The sequence below is a fragment of the Gobio gobio genome (assembly GCF_949357685.1).
Source record: "Gobio gobio genome assembly, chromosome: 11".
NCBI classification, from domain to species: Eukaryota; Metazoa; Chordata; class Actinopteri; order Cypriniformes; family Gobionidae; genus Gobio; species Gobio gobio.
In genome coordinates this window covers 48,210,617-48,228,664 of record NC_137104.1, presented here as the reverse complement: position 1 = coordinate 48,228,664, position 18,048 = coordinate 48,210,617, and the positions used below count along the sequence as shown (strand labels likewise).

The 18,048-nt window shown below is 37.7% G+C and overlaps 1 protein-coding gene across 8 annotated transcripts in view; it reads right to left on the bottom strand.

Moving 5' to 3' along the window:
- Positions 1-1,906: 1,906 nt before the first annotated feature.
- Positions 1,907-18,048, bottom strand: part of LOC307134425 (uncharacterized protein) — a 62,598-nt gene continuing 46,456 nt past the window's right edge. For all 8 annotated transcript variants that reach the window (XM_079830163.1, XM_079830162.1, XM_079830161.1 and 5 more), the window contains 12 exons: positions 13,587-13,706; positions 10,899-11,041; positions 10,288-10,424; positions 9,385-9,623; positions 8,922-9,204; positions 7,636-7,795; positions 5,172-5,276; positions 5,019-5,069; positions 4,880-4,928; positions 4,698-4,776; positions 4,368-4,600; positions 1,907-2,458 (listed from right to left, as the gene is read on the bottom strand). In XM_079830163.1, coding sequence (XP_079686289.1) covers positions 2,448-2,458; positions 4,368-4,600; positions 4,698-4,776; positions 4,880-4,928; positions 5,019-5,069; positions 5,172-5,276; positions 7,636-7,795; positions 8,922-9,204; positions 9,385-9,623; positions 10,288-10,424; positions 10,899-11,041; positions 13,587-13,706 — 1,610 coding nt within the window. In that variant the 3' untranslated portion in view covers positions 1,907-2,447. The remainder of the gene's footprint in view (positions 2,459-4,367; positions 4,601-4,697; positions 4,777-4,879; positions 4,929-5,018; positions 5,070-5,171; positions 5,277-7,635; positions 7,796-8,921; positions 9,205-9,384; positions 9,624-10,287; positions 10,425-10,898; positions 11,042-13,586; positions 13,707-18,048) is intronic.

Sequence of the window (18,048 nt, the reverse complement as noted above, 5' to 3'; positions counted from 1 at the left end):
AACATCCAGTATGCGGCAGTCCTGTGGGCGAAAATGCCTTGTTGATGCTAGAGGTCAGACGAGAATGGGCCGACTGATTCAAGCTGATAGAAGAGCAACTTTGACTGAAATAACCACTCGTTACAACCGAGGTATGCAGCAAAGCATTTGTGAAGCCACAACACGCACAACCTTGAGGCGGATGGGCTACAACAGCAGAAGACCCCACCGGGTACCACTCATCTCCACTACAAATAGGAAAAAGAGGCTACAATTTGCACGAGCTCACCAAAATTGGACAGTTGAAGACTGGAAAAATGTTGCCTGGTCTGATGAGTCTCGATTTCTGTTGAGATATTCAGATGGTAGAGTCAGAATTTGGTGTAAACAGAATGAGAACATGGATCCATCATGCCTTGTTACCACTGTGCAGGCTGGTGGTGGTGGTGTAATGGTGTGGGGGATGTTTTCTTGGCACACTTTAGGCCCCTTAGTGCCAATTGGGCATCGTTTAAATGCCCCGGCCTACCTGAGCATTGTTTCTGACCATGTCCATCCCTTTATGACCACCATGTACCCATCCTCTGATGGCTACTTCCAGCAGGATAATGCACCATGTCACAAAGCTCGAATCATTTCAAATTGGTTTCTTGAACATGACAATGAATTCACTGTACTAAAATGGCCCCCACAGTCACCAGATCTCAACCCAATAGAGCATCTTTGGGATGTGGTGGAACGGGAGCTTCATGCCCTGGATGTGCATCCCACAAATCTCCATCAACTGCAAGATGCTATCCTATCAATATGGGCCAACATTTCTAAAGAATGCTTTCAGGACCTTGATGAATCAATGCCACGTAGAATTAAGGCAGTTCTGAAGGCAAAAGGGGGTCAAACACAGTATTAGTATGGTGTTCCTAATAATCCTTTAGGTGAGTGTATACACACACACATACCGATAAGCCAAAATATGAGGTGAATATCGTTGATCATCTCCAAACAAGGCCAAATATTAAGGTATGGGTAGATTAGATGGTAAGCAAACCATCAGTTCTCATAATCAACGTGTTGTATGCAGGATAAATGGGCAGGAATAATCTGAGCAGCTTTGACAAAGGCCAAATTGTTATGGCAAAGCGATTGGGTCGGATGATCTCTGTAACGGCAAGGCTTGTGTGTCGCTCCCGGTCAGCAGTTCTGAGAATTTACCAACAGTGTCCAAGGAGGGACAAACCACAAACCGGCGACAGGGTGTTAGGCGCTTAAGGCTCATTGATGCACAAAGGCAATAAAGACTATCCCGTCTAGTCCGAGCCAACAGAAGGTCTACTGTGGTACAAGTCACACAAAATGTAATGATGGTTATGGGAGGAATGTGTCACAAACACAGGGTCTCACTCTGCTGCGGATGGGGCTGCTTAGCAGCAGACCAGAGTGCCTATGATGACCCCTGTTCACAATCGAAAGGTCGCCTGATCCTATGAGTCCTGTTTTCCTGGTTTGAGGAACAGGATGAAGAGTTCAAGGTGTTGCTTTGGCCTCCAAATTCCCCAGATCTCAATCCAATTGATCATCTGTGGGAGGTGCTGGACCAACAAGTTCGATCTACAGCAGCTCCACCTCGTATCCTACAGGATTTGAAGGATCTGCATCTAATGTCTAGGTGCCAGATTCCACAGGACTTCATATTAGGCATATTGGTCGTAATATGTTGGCTCCTCAGTATATATGTATAGATAGATAGAATCACATTATATATAACTTGCAATTGCGAGTGTGTGTTACTGTCTGGATCTTTCTGACTCTCGTTATGTGTGAAGTCTGCTGCACAGAGAGGTTTCACTCCACAACATAAACTGTGGGGAAAAAAACACATGTCTTTATGTGTAACTACAACACCTTAAGCACTGACGTTACACACAGCCCCTTTCATAAAGATTTATTCCACAGGTCTGTCATAATCAGGCAAATATACATTAACATACAGAATATCGCCCTCTTCTGATGCTCCACACGTTAAATAACGCAATAATTCAAGACACACACGGTATTCTACTTAAAAGAACAATAACAATACATCATAACAACAACAACAACAATAATTAATATCATAATGATAGCCAAACATTGTGTAGTTCCAAGTTGTACTTTCTAAAATCATTATATAGTGACTCTTTTTAAGGTGCACCACACAATTGGCAGGTGACTTTTTAAAGAAACTTTGCACCATGACACACAGTGAAACAGACAGAGACTTTTTGCAAACGTTTTATATGTATATAAGTGTCTTTTTAAGATTCTCCTCCACGTCATTCACTTCCTCAAAGTGCTTCCACAGAAAACGGCGGTTTCTGTCTTGCTGTGTTTCTAAAGTTAAAGCAGTCTTTTTGTTGGTTTGGCACATGTCAGGGGTGGAAGCAGTGGTAGCGTAAGGCTTCTCTTCTCTCGCAGAAGGCTCTGCTCTCTCACAGGACCTCTGCAGAGAGAGGAAAAAAAAACAGAAACAAAAGTTTGATTGCAACTCAAATAGAGATGTTTTGCAGAATGTCCAGGCTGCTTTTTTCCCCCAGTTTAATGAAAATGAAAAAGTGAATCACACTGTCAAGCTCCAAAAATGACAAAATAACATTTGCGTAAATCATTGTCCATTTTCATGTTTAAAGGTGCAGTGTGTGAATTTTAGCGCCATCTAGTGGTGAGGTTGTGAATTATACCCCTGCCCCCACCCTCCCTTCCAAAGCACATAGAGAAGCTACGGGGCCGACACAGGAAAAAGATGTTGTCGTCGGAGAGAGCAGAGAGTAGCTAGCGCGCTGTAGAGAAGTTTGTCCGTTTAGGGCTACCGTAGAAACATGGCGGCGCAAAATGGCGGTTTCACTGTAAGGGGACCTGCGGTGTATGTAGATAGAAATGACTCATTCTAAGGTAATAAAAACATATGTAAGGTCTTTATACACCACTGAAAACATAGTTATGTATATAACATTGCATTTCTGTCAATAGATCCTCATAAATACTACACACTGCACCTTTAAAAGATCAGCTTGGAGATTCTGCTAACCATCTTTTATGTTCAGTGGAAGAAAGTCATACACTCTATAAAAAAAAAGGTTCTATATGGCACCAAAAATGGTTCTTGGCTCGTAATCATAGGGGAACCTTTTTTAGTGCTATATAGCACCAATTTTTGTGCTTCAGTGGTTCTTCAGCGGTTCTTCAGAGGTGCTATATAGCACTAAAAAAGGTTCCCCTATGATTACGAGCCAAGAACCATTTTTGGTGCAATATAGAACCTTTTTTTTAGAGTGTAGCCTAGAAATCTAGACGCATCCTAGCGACAGCAAATGTAATTTGCAGACAGGGTCATCTAGCAACTCTCTGTTGGCTTGCGAGCTGGAAAACCCAAACTCTGGTCAGGCCAATCACGTTGTGTATAGAGTCGGTGGGCGGGCTTGACGACACAATGCGACAGAGTGCTACTTGTAAGCAAAGAAGCTGGCGAACAGCGGTCTTTCGAATCAGCTTTGGCACAGTATGTACGATTTTTAGATTAAAATATCCAAAAACCACTAGAACAATTTTATATATTTTGTTGTACTTACATTATCCCAAATGTTTCCAAGATTGTTTAAATCCAGAGAAATAAGCTATTTTAACCAATTTTAACTGAGTCACCTATCACTGACATCATACCTGCGTTACCCTTGATTTCCTTCATTTTGTAGAAACCATGGACACACCAAAGATGCTTTAATATATTATGTGTTTTATTAGACCGTTGAGCAACTGTTTGGATACATTCATCGACAGAAAACTAAACACTGCTATATAGATCTACCCAGTTAGTCATAGGGCCCTATTTTAACGCTCTGAGCGCATGGTTAGAAGCTCACAGCGCAGGTGCACTTAGGGCGTATCCGAATCCACTTTTGCTAGTTTAACCATGGAAAAAATGGTTGCGCGCCAATGGTTGTCTCTTAGCGAGTCATGGGTGTGTTTTGGGCGTAATGTGCAATAAACCAATCAGAGTCTCCTCTCCCATTCCCTTTAAAAGCTAGTTGCGCTCGCGCCATGGCGGATTTCGCCAGTTACATGGCGAAATTTGCGAGTGGAAAGATTGAACGCTTCTCCAGAGAGGAATCCTTTTATTTTTTATATTTAAAAATGTTTGTGTGTTGCTGCGCGTCCCTGTGTGTGTGTAATAAGCAGAGTGTGTGTGTGTGTTGTAAACCCACCTAGGCTCATATAACTTAATCTTATTTACTCGATTTACCGTGAGTACCATGTTTTACCGTGCCTAATATCGATCTTGCTTACTGCAGTGTGCAACAAGTGTCTCATAGTAGTCGCCGTATTTTATCTAATCTAAAACTATCCAATCTTACCTGCCACATGTTGAGGTTTCATAGGTCCCGCCTTCATCATGAACGGTTCCCCTCCCTCAAAGGCCATGATTGGGTCAGCAGGTTGACCCTGCCCACTGTTTCCGCTGCCACTGTGATTGGACAGCTTGATGATCTCCTCAAAGTTTGCTGCCTCTCCATTGGAGGACAGTCCATTCTGATGTTTGGTGGGCTGGACACCATTAATGACGGGTGCCGCGTCCCAGGACACAGAGCTGAGAAAGAAACATGGGGTGTAATTCTCGTATTTTTGTTAGATATTTTCTCAAAATACTGCAAATGATGCAACTAATTGTGCAACTTCTTGTTTACCTCATTTTCACGTCTCCTTGTGATTGGTTAAAATTTGTCGCACCAATATGGAGAGTGTCCGAAGGATTTTTCTGGATTACTGCAAGACAAGAGAATAACAGCATTCAATTTTTCATTTATACTAATTTAAAATATTTTTAAACAATAACATCACATGCACAATACTACAAATGTATATTTACCGTTGTCAGAGACTCTACCATTCACTTGAGCTGGAGTCTTAACATCTTTCTGCAAAGGAACAAAAAAGCAGGTTAATTTTCCTATCGCTCTGTGTGTGTGAGATGACTTTAGACTCAGTGAAACACAGACGTGTCCCACCTGTCCTCCTGCGTCACTCTTGCGAGTCCTTTTCATGATTTCTTCCAGACGCTAGAATGGTGAACATGGAGGTTAGTCGAATCCACAGGAAAGGAAATTTCTCTTAGAGAGCAAGGAGATTAATGTTCTCTCAATGAAAGCATTTTGTTTTACCTTCTTTCTCTCCAGGCGCTCCTGTTCCTCCTTCTGAAAGTGTTTCTCTCTTTCTATCCTCTGTTTCTCCGCTTCCTCTCTGGCTTTGGATTCGGCCTCCTCACGCTGGCAAAGACACAAATAAAACTTCATTACCCATAAATTCATTCACTTCTCTAAATTACCCATAAGCCCTATGACACAACTCAAGGTTTGGCTGGTTAACATTATGACCACTGACAGGTGAAGTGAATAACGCTGATTATCTCTTCATCATGGCACCTGTTAGTGGGTGGGATATATTAGGCAGCAAGTGAACATTTTGTCCTCAAAGTTGATGTGTTAGAAGCAGGAAAAATGGGCAAGCGTAAGGATTTGAGCGAGTTTGACAAGGGTCAAATTGTGATGGCTAGACGACTGGGTCAGAGCATCTCAAAAACTGCAGCTCTTGTGGGGTGTTCCTGGTCTGCAGTGGTCAGTCTCTATCAAAAGTGCTCCAAGGATGGAACAGCGGTGAACCGGCGACAGGGTCATGGGCGGCCAAGGCTCATTGATGCACGTGGGGAGCGAAGGCTGGCCTGTGTGGTCCGTTCAAACAGACGAGCTACTGTAGCTCAAATTGCTTAAGAAGTTAATGCTGGTTCTAATAGAAAGGTGTCAGAATACACAGTGCGTTGAAGTTTGTTGTGTATGGGGCTGCATAGCCGCAGACCAGTCAGGGTGCCCATGCTGACCCCTGTCCACCGCCGAAAGCAACAACAGTGGGCATGTGAGCATCAGAACTGGACCACGGAGCAATGGAAGAATTGATGCTCCTCGTAACTTACAGGACTTAAAGGATATGCTGCTAACATCTTGGTGTCAGACACCACAGCACACCTTCAGGGGTCTAGTGGAGTCCATGCCTCAACGGGTCAGGGCTTATTTGGCAGCAAAAAGGGGACCAACACAATATTAGGAATAATATTATGCCTGATTGGTGTATTTATATATAAACTAATAAAAATGACAAAGGCAAACAAAATGACTAAAATGTAAATTACAATTAAAATAAAAATGGATAAAAAGCCCATTTAAAATATTAATAATTATTATTAAGAAAGTCAGCAATCTGTGGTTGATCAAGTAAAATATTGAATGTAAGGTTGAAATCTTTGTGCAACTTCACTATTTTTTACAAACATAATGTGTTTTATTTTCACTCTCCTGCCACAAGAGGGAAGTAGAGACCAAATATTCTAATAACCAAAATAAAATAAATGAAAAATAAACCTTACAATTATTTTATATCAGCTAGATGCCAATATAGTTTAAGTACTAGAAAAGTTAAGTGAAATACTAAAATAACTCAAATTAAACAAACTTATACCTTATATATACACAACACATTCAAAATATTAATAAAAACTATAACTGTATATAAATAATACTATAATAACACTGTCCTAGACACATTATCTTTCAATTACATTTTAGAAAATGGATTACATACCATTTAAAGACATAAATGCATTCAAGTATATTGCAAAAAAAAATATTTGGTTTATCTCATTGCCTATAAACCCAAATGTGGCATCAAGTTGAATCTGCTAATGCATATCTGCGTCCTTGTCACAGTTTAGATTGAATAAATCCTTCTTGAAGCTGCTCAGACACCACAGCTGTCCTATGTCCGTCCAGAGAGCCACAAACAGAGCCATTAGGCCTGTCCTGCATGATCAGATCAAAACCAGGCTTCATGTCAGACGGGCTCTGCGAGATCGGACGGTGAGTGTGAAGGGCAGCAGATGAGAGTCGCCGCCCGGAGGCTTGCCTATCGTCTTCTCGTGTGTACGGATCTGAACGGCTGCTAATGCACTGCAGGAGACTCAAGCTGAAGCAGTCGTATGAAAGCACTCACGTTAATGCCCTTTTGTCTGCCTGTGCCTCGGTCACCTTGATGCCTCGCAGGTCTTTTGTAATAAAATAATTTTACTGAAGACTGCAGATGGATTTTCGAATGAATGTAGGAACTGATTTAAGCAAATTTGTGGATTCTGATTCAACACAAGACAATGAAAATATTCATATGCTCACTAAAAAACATATGCCACAAATACATTATTAAAATTAATATTATTAAAGCCAATAAAACCGATAATATATATATATATATATATATATATATATATATATATATATATATATATATATATATATATATATATATATATATATATATATATATATATATATATATATATATATATATATATATATATATATATATATATATATATACATTGTCATTGGCCATTAAAAAGCCAATTTTTTGTTAATTAAAATAATGATTTATCCCATGTTTTCCACAATGCACATTGTTTGGATTTGACTGCAGAATGTTCAGAAGGTTCATATTTTTCAACACTAATAAAATAGTTAAATACTCTGTCCTGTTGACAAGTTTGTCATAAATGTTAGCCATTACCCACGATGCACTGCTCACCTGTCTCTGCAGACGCAGGTTTTCTTCCTGCTCGGCTCTTGTTCTCTCCTGAGCCTCCTTCTCCTCCTGCAGACGCTGCTGCTCTGCCATGAAGCGCGCCTCCTCATCCCTGCGCCTCCTCTCCTCCTCCTCACGTTTGGCGTGCTCCTCGCGCAGCGCTCTGAACGAAGATGAGCCAGGGTTAGCGTCTAGAGAGTTACGACTAGATACTCTTGTAGTCAACACCTCAGAAACAGGGTTATTATAGGTAGCAAAAACCATAAAAATATTTCCATTACTTAAATAATTCAAAAATCATTAAATATGATAAATTATTTTGTGTTGCCAGGCAACAGTTCTCATTTTAAATTATTTTAACATAATGTACTAAAATAACTCAAAATAAAAATAATAATTAATTAATAAAATAAAAACATATTTAAAAAAGCTAATAAAATGCCCAAAAAACACAACAAAATTACTAAAACTTTAAACAGAAAATTAAAAATATGAATAAAAACTATAATAATATTTCAATAATATAAATAACACTGTTAAGAAGGAACACCTATGGATTGTTTACGGGTCGTCTGAATATTTATAAATGAATCAAATATATAAATAACTGAAATTAATAAAATCTTTTACAAAATCATGTAAATCACATTCTGATAATTGATTAAATCTAAATGTATATTCAATACACAATTTCTTCAGTTATGATCAGCTCTAAAATATTTCAGAATTAGCTCTTTGTGAATGCAATCTCTATAAAATGATTTTAAAAACCCATATCCAACCATAAAAAAATACTGAAAAAGACCTGGAAAATGTACAATTACTATTATTTAAATACTATTATAGTTTGTATTAATATTTTGAATTTACTTTTATATACGTTTAATATTTTTAGTAATTGTGTTATGTGCTTTTGTCATTTTTATTAGTTTTTTATAATACTATTTAGCTATTTGTGTCAGATTTATTTAATTTTATTTATTTCCAGTTAGTAATTTTAGTGATTCAGGTTAAATTTATTTCAGCTATATGCCAAGAGAAAACATTTCTAATGTTCTTTTAGTGTAATTTTGTATTCTAATATTTACGTTTTTTGTTTCAGCTTTATCTAGTATTTGCATTTTATTTTGTTTCAGCTTTACTTTAATGAAATTTTTTTTAGCTAATAATAATAATTCTGCTGTGATTGCTGTAAATGTCAATCAAGCGGTCTAAGTGGGCGGTTCTTTGCAAACTTTATGTTTAATATGCAAGACTGACACTCTCCACTCGGACTATAATCCACTAACCTGCTCTTCTGCTCCTGTTCTCGCTTCTCTTGCTCCTCCTTCTCTCTCTGCTCACGTGCCTGACGTCTCTTTTCCGCCAAAACCCTGGCCGCCTCCTCTGGATCATTGGTCCCAGCTGTGGGCTTGGCGGCCGGAGGGCCGGGCTCAGGAGAGAGCGATCGAGAAGAAGTGGAGGCCACATTGGCCAACTCAGGTGTCTGAGGAGCTGCTGTGATTGGTGCAGAGGTAGTGATGGGCGTGGCCGGAGCTGACGAGACAGTGATGTCAGGAACACTAGGAGCAGCTAAACAGAAACAAACAGTCCATCAAGAAGAGTAAGATCCTTACAAGCACTTGCGTTTCGTTCATACATATTAAAGCTATAAAAGTCACCCTGAGCTCCTTGAAAACCATTGAGCCGTCATGCAGATTTATCTGAGAGCAAAAGCCTCTCTGCTTGGGTCGTCATGATGATCACACTCACTCTTTGTGTCCTTGGGAGGGTCAGCCTGACGGGGCTCCTTGGTTTCCACGGCGACAGCGGCGACGGCGGGAGGCTGTATGCGGGCGGGAGTCTGAGCCCGTTTAGGCCGGGTTTTGGTGCCAGGAGGAGTCCGGCCTGAAGATGAGGGTGGTTTAGGGGACACTGCTGGATTGGGGGAGAGGGGGCGACTCCTGGGCGTCGCAGGTGATGAAGCTCTGTTTTTAGCTTTGAGATTTGGGCTAAAAAAGAGAGAAGACAATTAAGAAAACATCCCAACATAGACTTAAACAAATCTGGTTTCGTAATTACAATAATTTTGATTACATTCTTTTGATATTTTAAAATTTTAGCAATTTTTTAATGTGCTTTTGTCATTTTTGTTGGCGTTTGATATTAGTATTTAGAAGTCCTAGATTTAGCTGTGTATTTCCAGTTAGTATTTTTGTGCATCCACTGCTAAGGCAACATTTCTAGCTTTATAACCAAAAATGAGAATAGAATTAAGAACCTTCCGATATAGATCAAAACCAAATCCAGTTAGTAATGTTAGAGCTTCAAAAATGATAATATAATATACACACACACAAATTACGCCGAGACCTTGGTGTCTGGTTTGGACTCATAATGGACATGGACAGTCATAATAAGAGTACAACTTTAATCCTTTAATGGCTAATTTATCACTTTTTCCACAAAGCTACTGAACACAAAGGCCTGTATAAAAACGAACAGCCAGCCAGACGCCCTGCTGGGCTGCATCAGAGCCTCTCTTTGGCTCGTGAGCGCACAGTATTTAACCTGCAGCAGCTTAGAGCCCAGCGAGCATGTGCTGTGTGTGTGTGTGTGTGTGTGTGTGTGTGTGTGTGTGCGTGAGAGAGAGAAGAGATAGAGAGAGAGAGTCACCTGGCTTCTGTTTTTGTTTTTGTTCTGGTTATGGATTGGGATTGTCTCTTCTTTTCCACTTTTTCTTTCGACAGAGCGCTCTTCTCCTTTTCATTCTCTCGTTCCTTGTCTTTCTTTTCTTTCTTCTTCTTCTCAAACTATAGGAAAACAGTGACGGGTCATTTTAAAGAATTTTAAACAGATTTATTTCTTGAGACATTTTAGAAGTTCTAAAACTGAGTTTAAAAGAGAAATGAATAATTTTGAAACATTATAAATCTAAAAATAGATAAAGATTCCATTTCAAATAAATGCTGTTAACTGAACTTTCTATTCGTCAAAGAATCCTGAAAATAATGTATCACAGTTTCTACAATAAAGCAGCACAACTGTTTTCAACATTAATAATAATCATAAATGTTTTTTGAGCAGCAAATCATCATATTATAATGATTTCTGAAGGATCATGTGACACTGAAGAATGGAGTAATGATGCTGAAAATTCAGCTTTGATCACAGGAATAAATGACATACAATACATTAAAATAGAACAGGTATTTCCCAATATTACAGTTTTTACTGTAGTTTTGATCAAACAAATGCAGCTTTGGTGAGTGTTACTGTGTTTTTACCGGCGTGGAGTTGCGTCTGTGCTGGCGCTGTGTGATGTCCGGAGTGCTGGCCGAGACCCTCCAGCGGTCAGCGCTGTGCTGGTGAGGATGATGATGGGAGCAGGGCGTCAGAGGAGACACGGACGCTGAGCGGGAACACTGATCTGAGGTCAGAAAGAGAGATGTTTAGAGACAGTCACTTATTTATGCTCAAAACATTAAAGCTACACTATGTAACTTTTCCGTCCACTAGAGGTCGCCTGTTCAAAACAAAGGCGTAGTTTGATGACGTCCCATTTGAGCGCAGAATCTTGGGACATGTGGTCTTCATCTCACAGCTGGTGGAAAAGAGTCAGGATAGGACTTGGGCAGAAATCATGTTCATGGATGCGATTACTAACATTACTGTAGTGAAGCAGAGCAGGACCGAGTGTTGTGGAGCTGAGCAAGGCCGCAGGAGCGATTGAAGAGCGGGACTGTTATTATGGCATAGTCGCCGGCGGGACTTTTATTATGACATGGTTGCCGGCGCCACTTCCTCTTTTCCAGTCATGGGTATGAGGTAACGCAACTCTGTTTATCGTATTAGATATATCTGAGTGTGTTGAAAAGGAAGTTTTGACGTTCGCTCGGCGGCTGCTATGACACTTGTTCACACTGCAGTGAGAGTAAAGTGTTTCACTGAATAAAACCGGAGACCGAGGGTGAAGCAGATATGACGCAATCGACAGGCGACTCCCTCACACGCATAGCTCACACGTCCCGGCTCCTTGGTTAAAATAGCAATTTCTGACGATTTACAAATAGTTGGAAACATTTGGGATATTGTAAGTACTCAACTGAACAAAATATATAACACTGGCCTAGTGGTTTTTGGATATTTTACTGCAAAAATCCTACATAGTTCACCTTTAAATACGGAGTTGAGATACGGTAATACACTACTGTTCAAAAGTTGGTAAGATTGCTACATTTATTTTATAAAAGTCTCTTCTGCTCACCATCAAAAATACATGTAAAAATACTTATGTTGTGAAATAGCATTAACTTTTAAAACAACTGTTTTCTATTTGAATATATTTAAAAAAACAGCAAGAAAAAGTCTTCAGTGTCATGTGATCCTTCCGAAATCATTCTAATATGCAGATTTGCGGCTCAAGAAACATTACTTATTATTATCAATGTTGAAAACAGTTGTGCCGCTTAATATTTTTGTGGAAACTGTGAAACTGTTTTTTTTTTTCAGGATTCTTTGATGAATAGAAAGTTCAAAAGAACAGCATTTATTTTAAATTGAAATCTTTTGTAACATTATAAACAAAAAATCTTCCTGAACCTTTGAACAGCAGTGTACATTCAGATAATCTGTTATCTGTTTAGAACTGTCTTGGCGTACTACAATATTTTCAATGTGCAGTTTGAATATATTGAACATTATGAACATTTCTATAAGCATAAAATTCCCAGATGCTGAAATATGCTGTATATAAACAAAGCACAGGGTATTATATCCCACAATGCAATGCACTTAACTTGACTTTGCATTTCCAATCTAAAAAAAATTAACTATTAGTAAATAAATAAACTAAAGTCGAGACATTCTTACACAAAATTGGATAGAAAAATAAAAATAACCCCATTTATTTCCGAAGTGATAACTGGGGGGTATTCCAGAAAGCAGGTTATGAGACATACCGGGGTTATAAGCGGACAACCAGAGCAGCTCATGTTCCAGGGTTACTTTGCTTACGAGGTATTCAGATGTGTGTTATATAATTAATATAGTTATTAATATAACCTAATTTGTTTCAGTTATATAATATACAATATTATATATTAATTCTAAAGAATTATAATAAAAAAAAGATAACAAGGTAATGTTTACATGTTAATTCGTTTCAAATATATTTGTTATTTATTGTCATCTCACACATGGATCTGCATTCAATTAATTAGCATCAAATAAATTATATAATACTTGTGCTCAGTGACTACAAATTACTTATTAAGCAAAGACATAGATAAGATTTTAGTGGTTACGCAATAATTTTTTTCAAACGTATCTAACTCTGGGGGATACGGTGAATAAGCTAAAGTCCTTTAAAGTTCCTTTAACCGGGAACATACTCTGAGTTGTCTGAACTTACTCCCGGACGCGTTTTTGGAACCAGCATACCTCGAGTAAGCAAGATTTGGGTTAATCAACCGAGAGTTCAAGGTATATGTGGCGGTAAGTTAACCTTGCTTTCTGGAAAACCCCCCAGGACATCACTTGTTCAATTAAACATGCAGGTAATGAGAAACTTCTGTTCAAAATGTATACCCAAAGTAAAAGTGCATATTGTTTTATGAAAAACTAAACAAAAGTGCAATGTGATAAACTTTGCAGTACGCAGTAAGCCAAACATTCAAGAGAAAATCAGCCTACAAACAAGTAATTGAGATCATTTGAGATCTTAAAGATAAAAAATAAAACAGTCAATTTAGAAATGAAAACTGCTTTACATTGGACTGAGGTTAATACTATTTACAGTGGAAGCAGGGAGTTTGATTTCAACAATGCATGGTTTAATTGCTTGTTTGCACTCACTGATGCTTGTTTATGATGTGTGTTTAACTCATTACATGGGTGTGCATGTAGTATGCGGTGAGTATAACCATAACCTTAAGCCCCTGACATAATAAGTGTGTGTGTGGCGTTGAACTCACGGGGGTCGCTGCTGTTCTGGAGGGTGGCGACGCTCCGGCTGCGAGCCAGAAAGGAAAGGGTGGGCGTCATCAACCTCTCCACGATGCGGCTCTCCCACGGGCTCAGACGCAAGCTGCGGGCTGACACAAGATGGAGCTGTTAGCATCGGCACATGTGGACAAGTACCCCAGGTCACTCGACAAAGGGCCGAAGCAAGCGTTCAGCCAATCAGCTGGCTGTAACATCCAGTAACAAGGAGCCTGACCAGTCGGAGAGGCTGTTACTGGAAGTGGAATTCTCAAGCCCTTCGTTGAGTGAACACTGACAGTGATGTCTTGATCTGGACTCCGGCAAGACACAGAATCTACACTACTGTGAATATTGTGTTTGCTGTACTTCTTTACACACATATTCACACACTTTATTTGCTCATCGGCTCATTGTAACTTCAAGGGAGTTGAAGTTTCAACTTAATTAGTGAATTTATCCAGCAATCTTACTCATGCTGGTTAAATCAAGGACACAGTAACTAAAGTTTATGTTAGACTTTGATGCTTTATTGCTCTCTTTCATAACTCAGGAGACCAAATTTTGGTTTCATTTAAGATATTCCTCTTGAAATGTCTAGTAAGAACTAAAAATTGACAAATGAGTCAATCGTTGACATGTATTAAAAGTAAAGAATGATAATTTATCGGGTAAACATACCTATTAAGCTCAAGTACCCATTAAGCACACTACAATCTTTGAGCTCAGATTATGAAAATGATAATGTCTTGATGTCTTAACCAACTGATGTGTTTTTTTTACTATATACCTATAAATTCAAGCTAATCAGACCATTGTACACTGAGATTTTAGGTATCTGTGTGTTCACATTGTCTAGCGGCCATTTTGAAAGCTGTCTGAAAACATTCACCAAAAGAGTAGCCCCTTAAATGTGCATTTTTTAGATGTTTAAGCCTTTATTAATGTTTAGACTTTTGCATATTATAACCTGGAACGGGGATGTGGGAAATAATTACAATTAGATCCAAAAAGCAACATAGCGCAGGTACAGAACATTGTTATCTTACTAGCTGTATAAGATTGTGTGCTACACTAATATTTTACTTCACAGGCATTACTGTCTTGTACTTTTAAATTCATTATATTATACATTTATAATACGTTTATTGATGTTCTGTGGCTTTACACTACTGTAATTTTTAAAGACTTAATATTATTGTATGGTGAGTTTAAAGGGTGCACTACTATGAAAATCACATCTTCAGTGTGAAATCAATAAGAAAAAGTATAATTTCATATGTATGAACTAGATCATTTATTTAACAAAATTGTCCTTTTAAATTTAATTGAATAATATTTATTAATTAAAAAAAGGTTTGCTGTTCCAGTAAAGCTCAGTGTGCTCCCTTTAAGCTCATCTGCATTAAACGTCTATGGAAATACTTCATGAACAGACTTTAAATATCTCATGGTTGTAAATTCATGTTAATCTTTGTAAAATTATTCTTAATTGTTTTTACTGTTATTCTGTAAAAATAAACAAGAATTTTCCCCAAAAAACATGTTGTGAGCTTAATGGCAACAGGGGTGTAAAGAGTACAAACATGTACCCATTAAGCACAACCAGACTTTTTGCATTTAATGATGTAAATCTTAATTGAAATGCTTTTGTCATTTAAAATAACATTAAATATTATTGTGTGAGAGAAAATGTCTCAATGTAGATTTTGGTGAGCTTAGTACGTTTACCCCTATATATTACCACTGAAAAGTTGATGTTCAGTAAGATTTTTTTTAAATAAATTATTAATTGTATTCAGCAAGTATGCATACATTTGATCAAAAGTTACAAAAAATGATTTATAATGTTAAAAAGTTAAATAAATTCAAATACTTTCTATGCTTCAAAGAATCCTCGAAAATGTAATGTAAAAATATTAATAATTTTCAACATTGATAATAATAAGAAATGTTTCTTGAGCAAATCATCATATTAGAATGATTTCTGAAGGATCATGTGACACTGAAGACTGGAGTGATGATGCTGTAAATTCAGCTTTGATCACAGGAATAATTTACATTTTATAATATATTACAATAGAAAACAGCTATTTTAACTTGTTATAATATTTCACAATATTACTGTATTTTTGATCAAATAAATGCAGCCTCAGTGACAAAACATTAAAAATCTTACTGACTCAGAACATAGCTCAGATCATTTAGTTTTACGAAAATATGATTACACAAGTTTGAGTTCATAGCGAAATTTTGCTAGCAGCTTTCTCTGCAAGTCTTAGCACAGTTTAAGACATCATCAGATGTTTTCTCAAGCTTTTTTTCTCAGGAGAAACACCCGGGTCACATTTTGCTCTCCTTTTAATCTCAATGTTTTCTAGGAGAAACATTTGCAATATTTAAAAGATTTATTTTATGAATTTTCTGCATGGTTTAACTGCATGTCTAGACGAACAGCACTCTAATAGAGTTGTCATGGGTTCAAAGTGGGGTTAAAACTGGTTTTGCTCTGGGAATTATGGGATGCTGCTGTGTTAATATTCTGAGAGCACATTAAAATGAGGGTTGGGCTGTCACAGAGATGACTGAATGACAGTTCTCCTCAGACATGAGAAAAACAAGTGATGAAGAAATGAATCTGTGGTCTCAATAACACTCATTTTCTCCCATGCTCCTTTGCTACAAACACACACACACTTGGGCACAAACAGGCAGAAACACACTCCGAATGTCGTATTCGCAATCACCTATTAAAACAATACTGTGTATCAAAACAGACCCCTGTTATCGATGTAGCAACGAGGTTGTGTTCCGATCTGACACTTTAGCAACACGAGAGAATTTACAACACTTCGTGACGGATGGTCACTGGGCGTTGCTAGGCAACAGCTGCCTTTTTTTCTCCCCCACTGCGGCAAACCGTGCTGTTGCCTGAACTACTGAAGGTCTGATCACGATCTAGGATATAATCTCCTGCTTCTAAACAATATTCATTCTATATCTTATAAAAACAATATTTAGCTGTATTTCCAGGAAGCTTGTTGCAAAAAAACAAAAAAAAACTCAATGGCCAGAAAGTCTCTCAGGACTGCAGCTAAAATCTTTAACCTAAATATTATATCTCAGCAAAAAGTGCACTTCGAGTGGTCATCTCTAATGACAGGGAAAAAAGAGCAGACCATGAGTTGCCATGCGGTGCACAATGCTGTTATTATGTTGATTTATACACATCTGCATAGCCACAGTTTTGCTGACTTATCATTGGCACGTTCTGCTGCATGTGGATGTCAGCATTCTAGAAAACCCATTATTTCCTTGGAGAGACATAAAACTTAAAATGAGGCTATGTTCAGAATAACTACCATACTACTACTCTCTCTGCATTTATACTGCTCATAGTATGCTATTATCCATTTGCAAAGAATATCAAGATGGCATGCTACTTTTGCTGTGTATATAATGCAATGTGCTTGAACTGACCTTCCCGACCTTTGCAGAATTGATGAGAGTTCTTGTCTTTAACAACAAGAGTCCAACAAGAGTGGACTAAAAATGTGGAGAATAACTTGCATACACTGATAAAATTTGAGTTTAGCATTGCATAATGCTCTACTGTTTCACATGATATTTAAAAAATATAGTGTGCAGTATACAGTAGGGATGGGAAATGAGAATCAGTTCTTAATCAGAATCAATATCATTTTTTAAAAATATAGTAGAATACTAAAACTCAATGATGATTAACATTAGATTGCACTAATAGTACACTTGATTAGTGCTTGTTCTATACTAAACATATGTCTTTGGTATATATACCATTCAAAAGTTTGGGATTTTTATTTTTTAAAAAGAAATGAATCGTTTTATTAAGCAATGATGCATTAAATTAATAAAAAGTGTCAGTAAAGACATGTATAATGTTTTTTTTTTAATGTTTTTTTTTATAAATGCTGTTCTTTTGAACTTTCTATTCATCAAAGAATCCTAAAAAAAATATGTATCACGGTTTCCACCAAAATATTAAGCTGCACAGTATTAATGGCTGCTTAAAATTCAGCTTTGCCATTACAGGATTAAATTACTTTAATATATATATATTAAAATAGAAAACACATATTAATAGAAAGTAATTGATAAAAACATTTTTTACTGTATTTTTGATAACATACTGTAAATGCAGCCTTGGAGAGCATATGACTATGGACAATACACATATATCGTGGCCACAAATGAAGAATTCCTTCCACAAATTATTAACTTGTTCCCTTGTTTTAGTAAACCGTGGCCATGTTGAACTAATTCCTTCCCTTGTTTTGATTGAACTAAAATAAGGGAACGAAATATTACAGTGTGGACACGTTTTAGCAATGAATTACTATATCGTACGTACACACAATTGCCTTAAAACAGGGGAACAAATTAGTAAAACATTCTGATGTATTAGTGAGTCGTGGA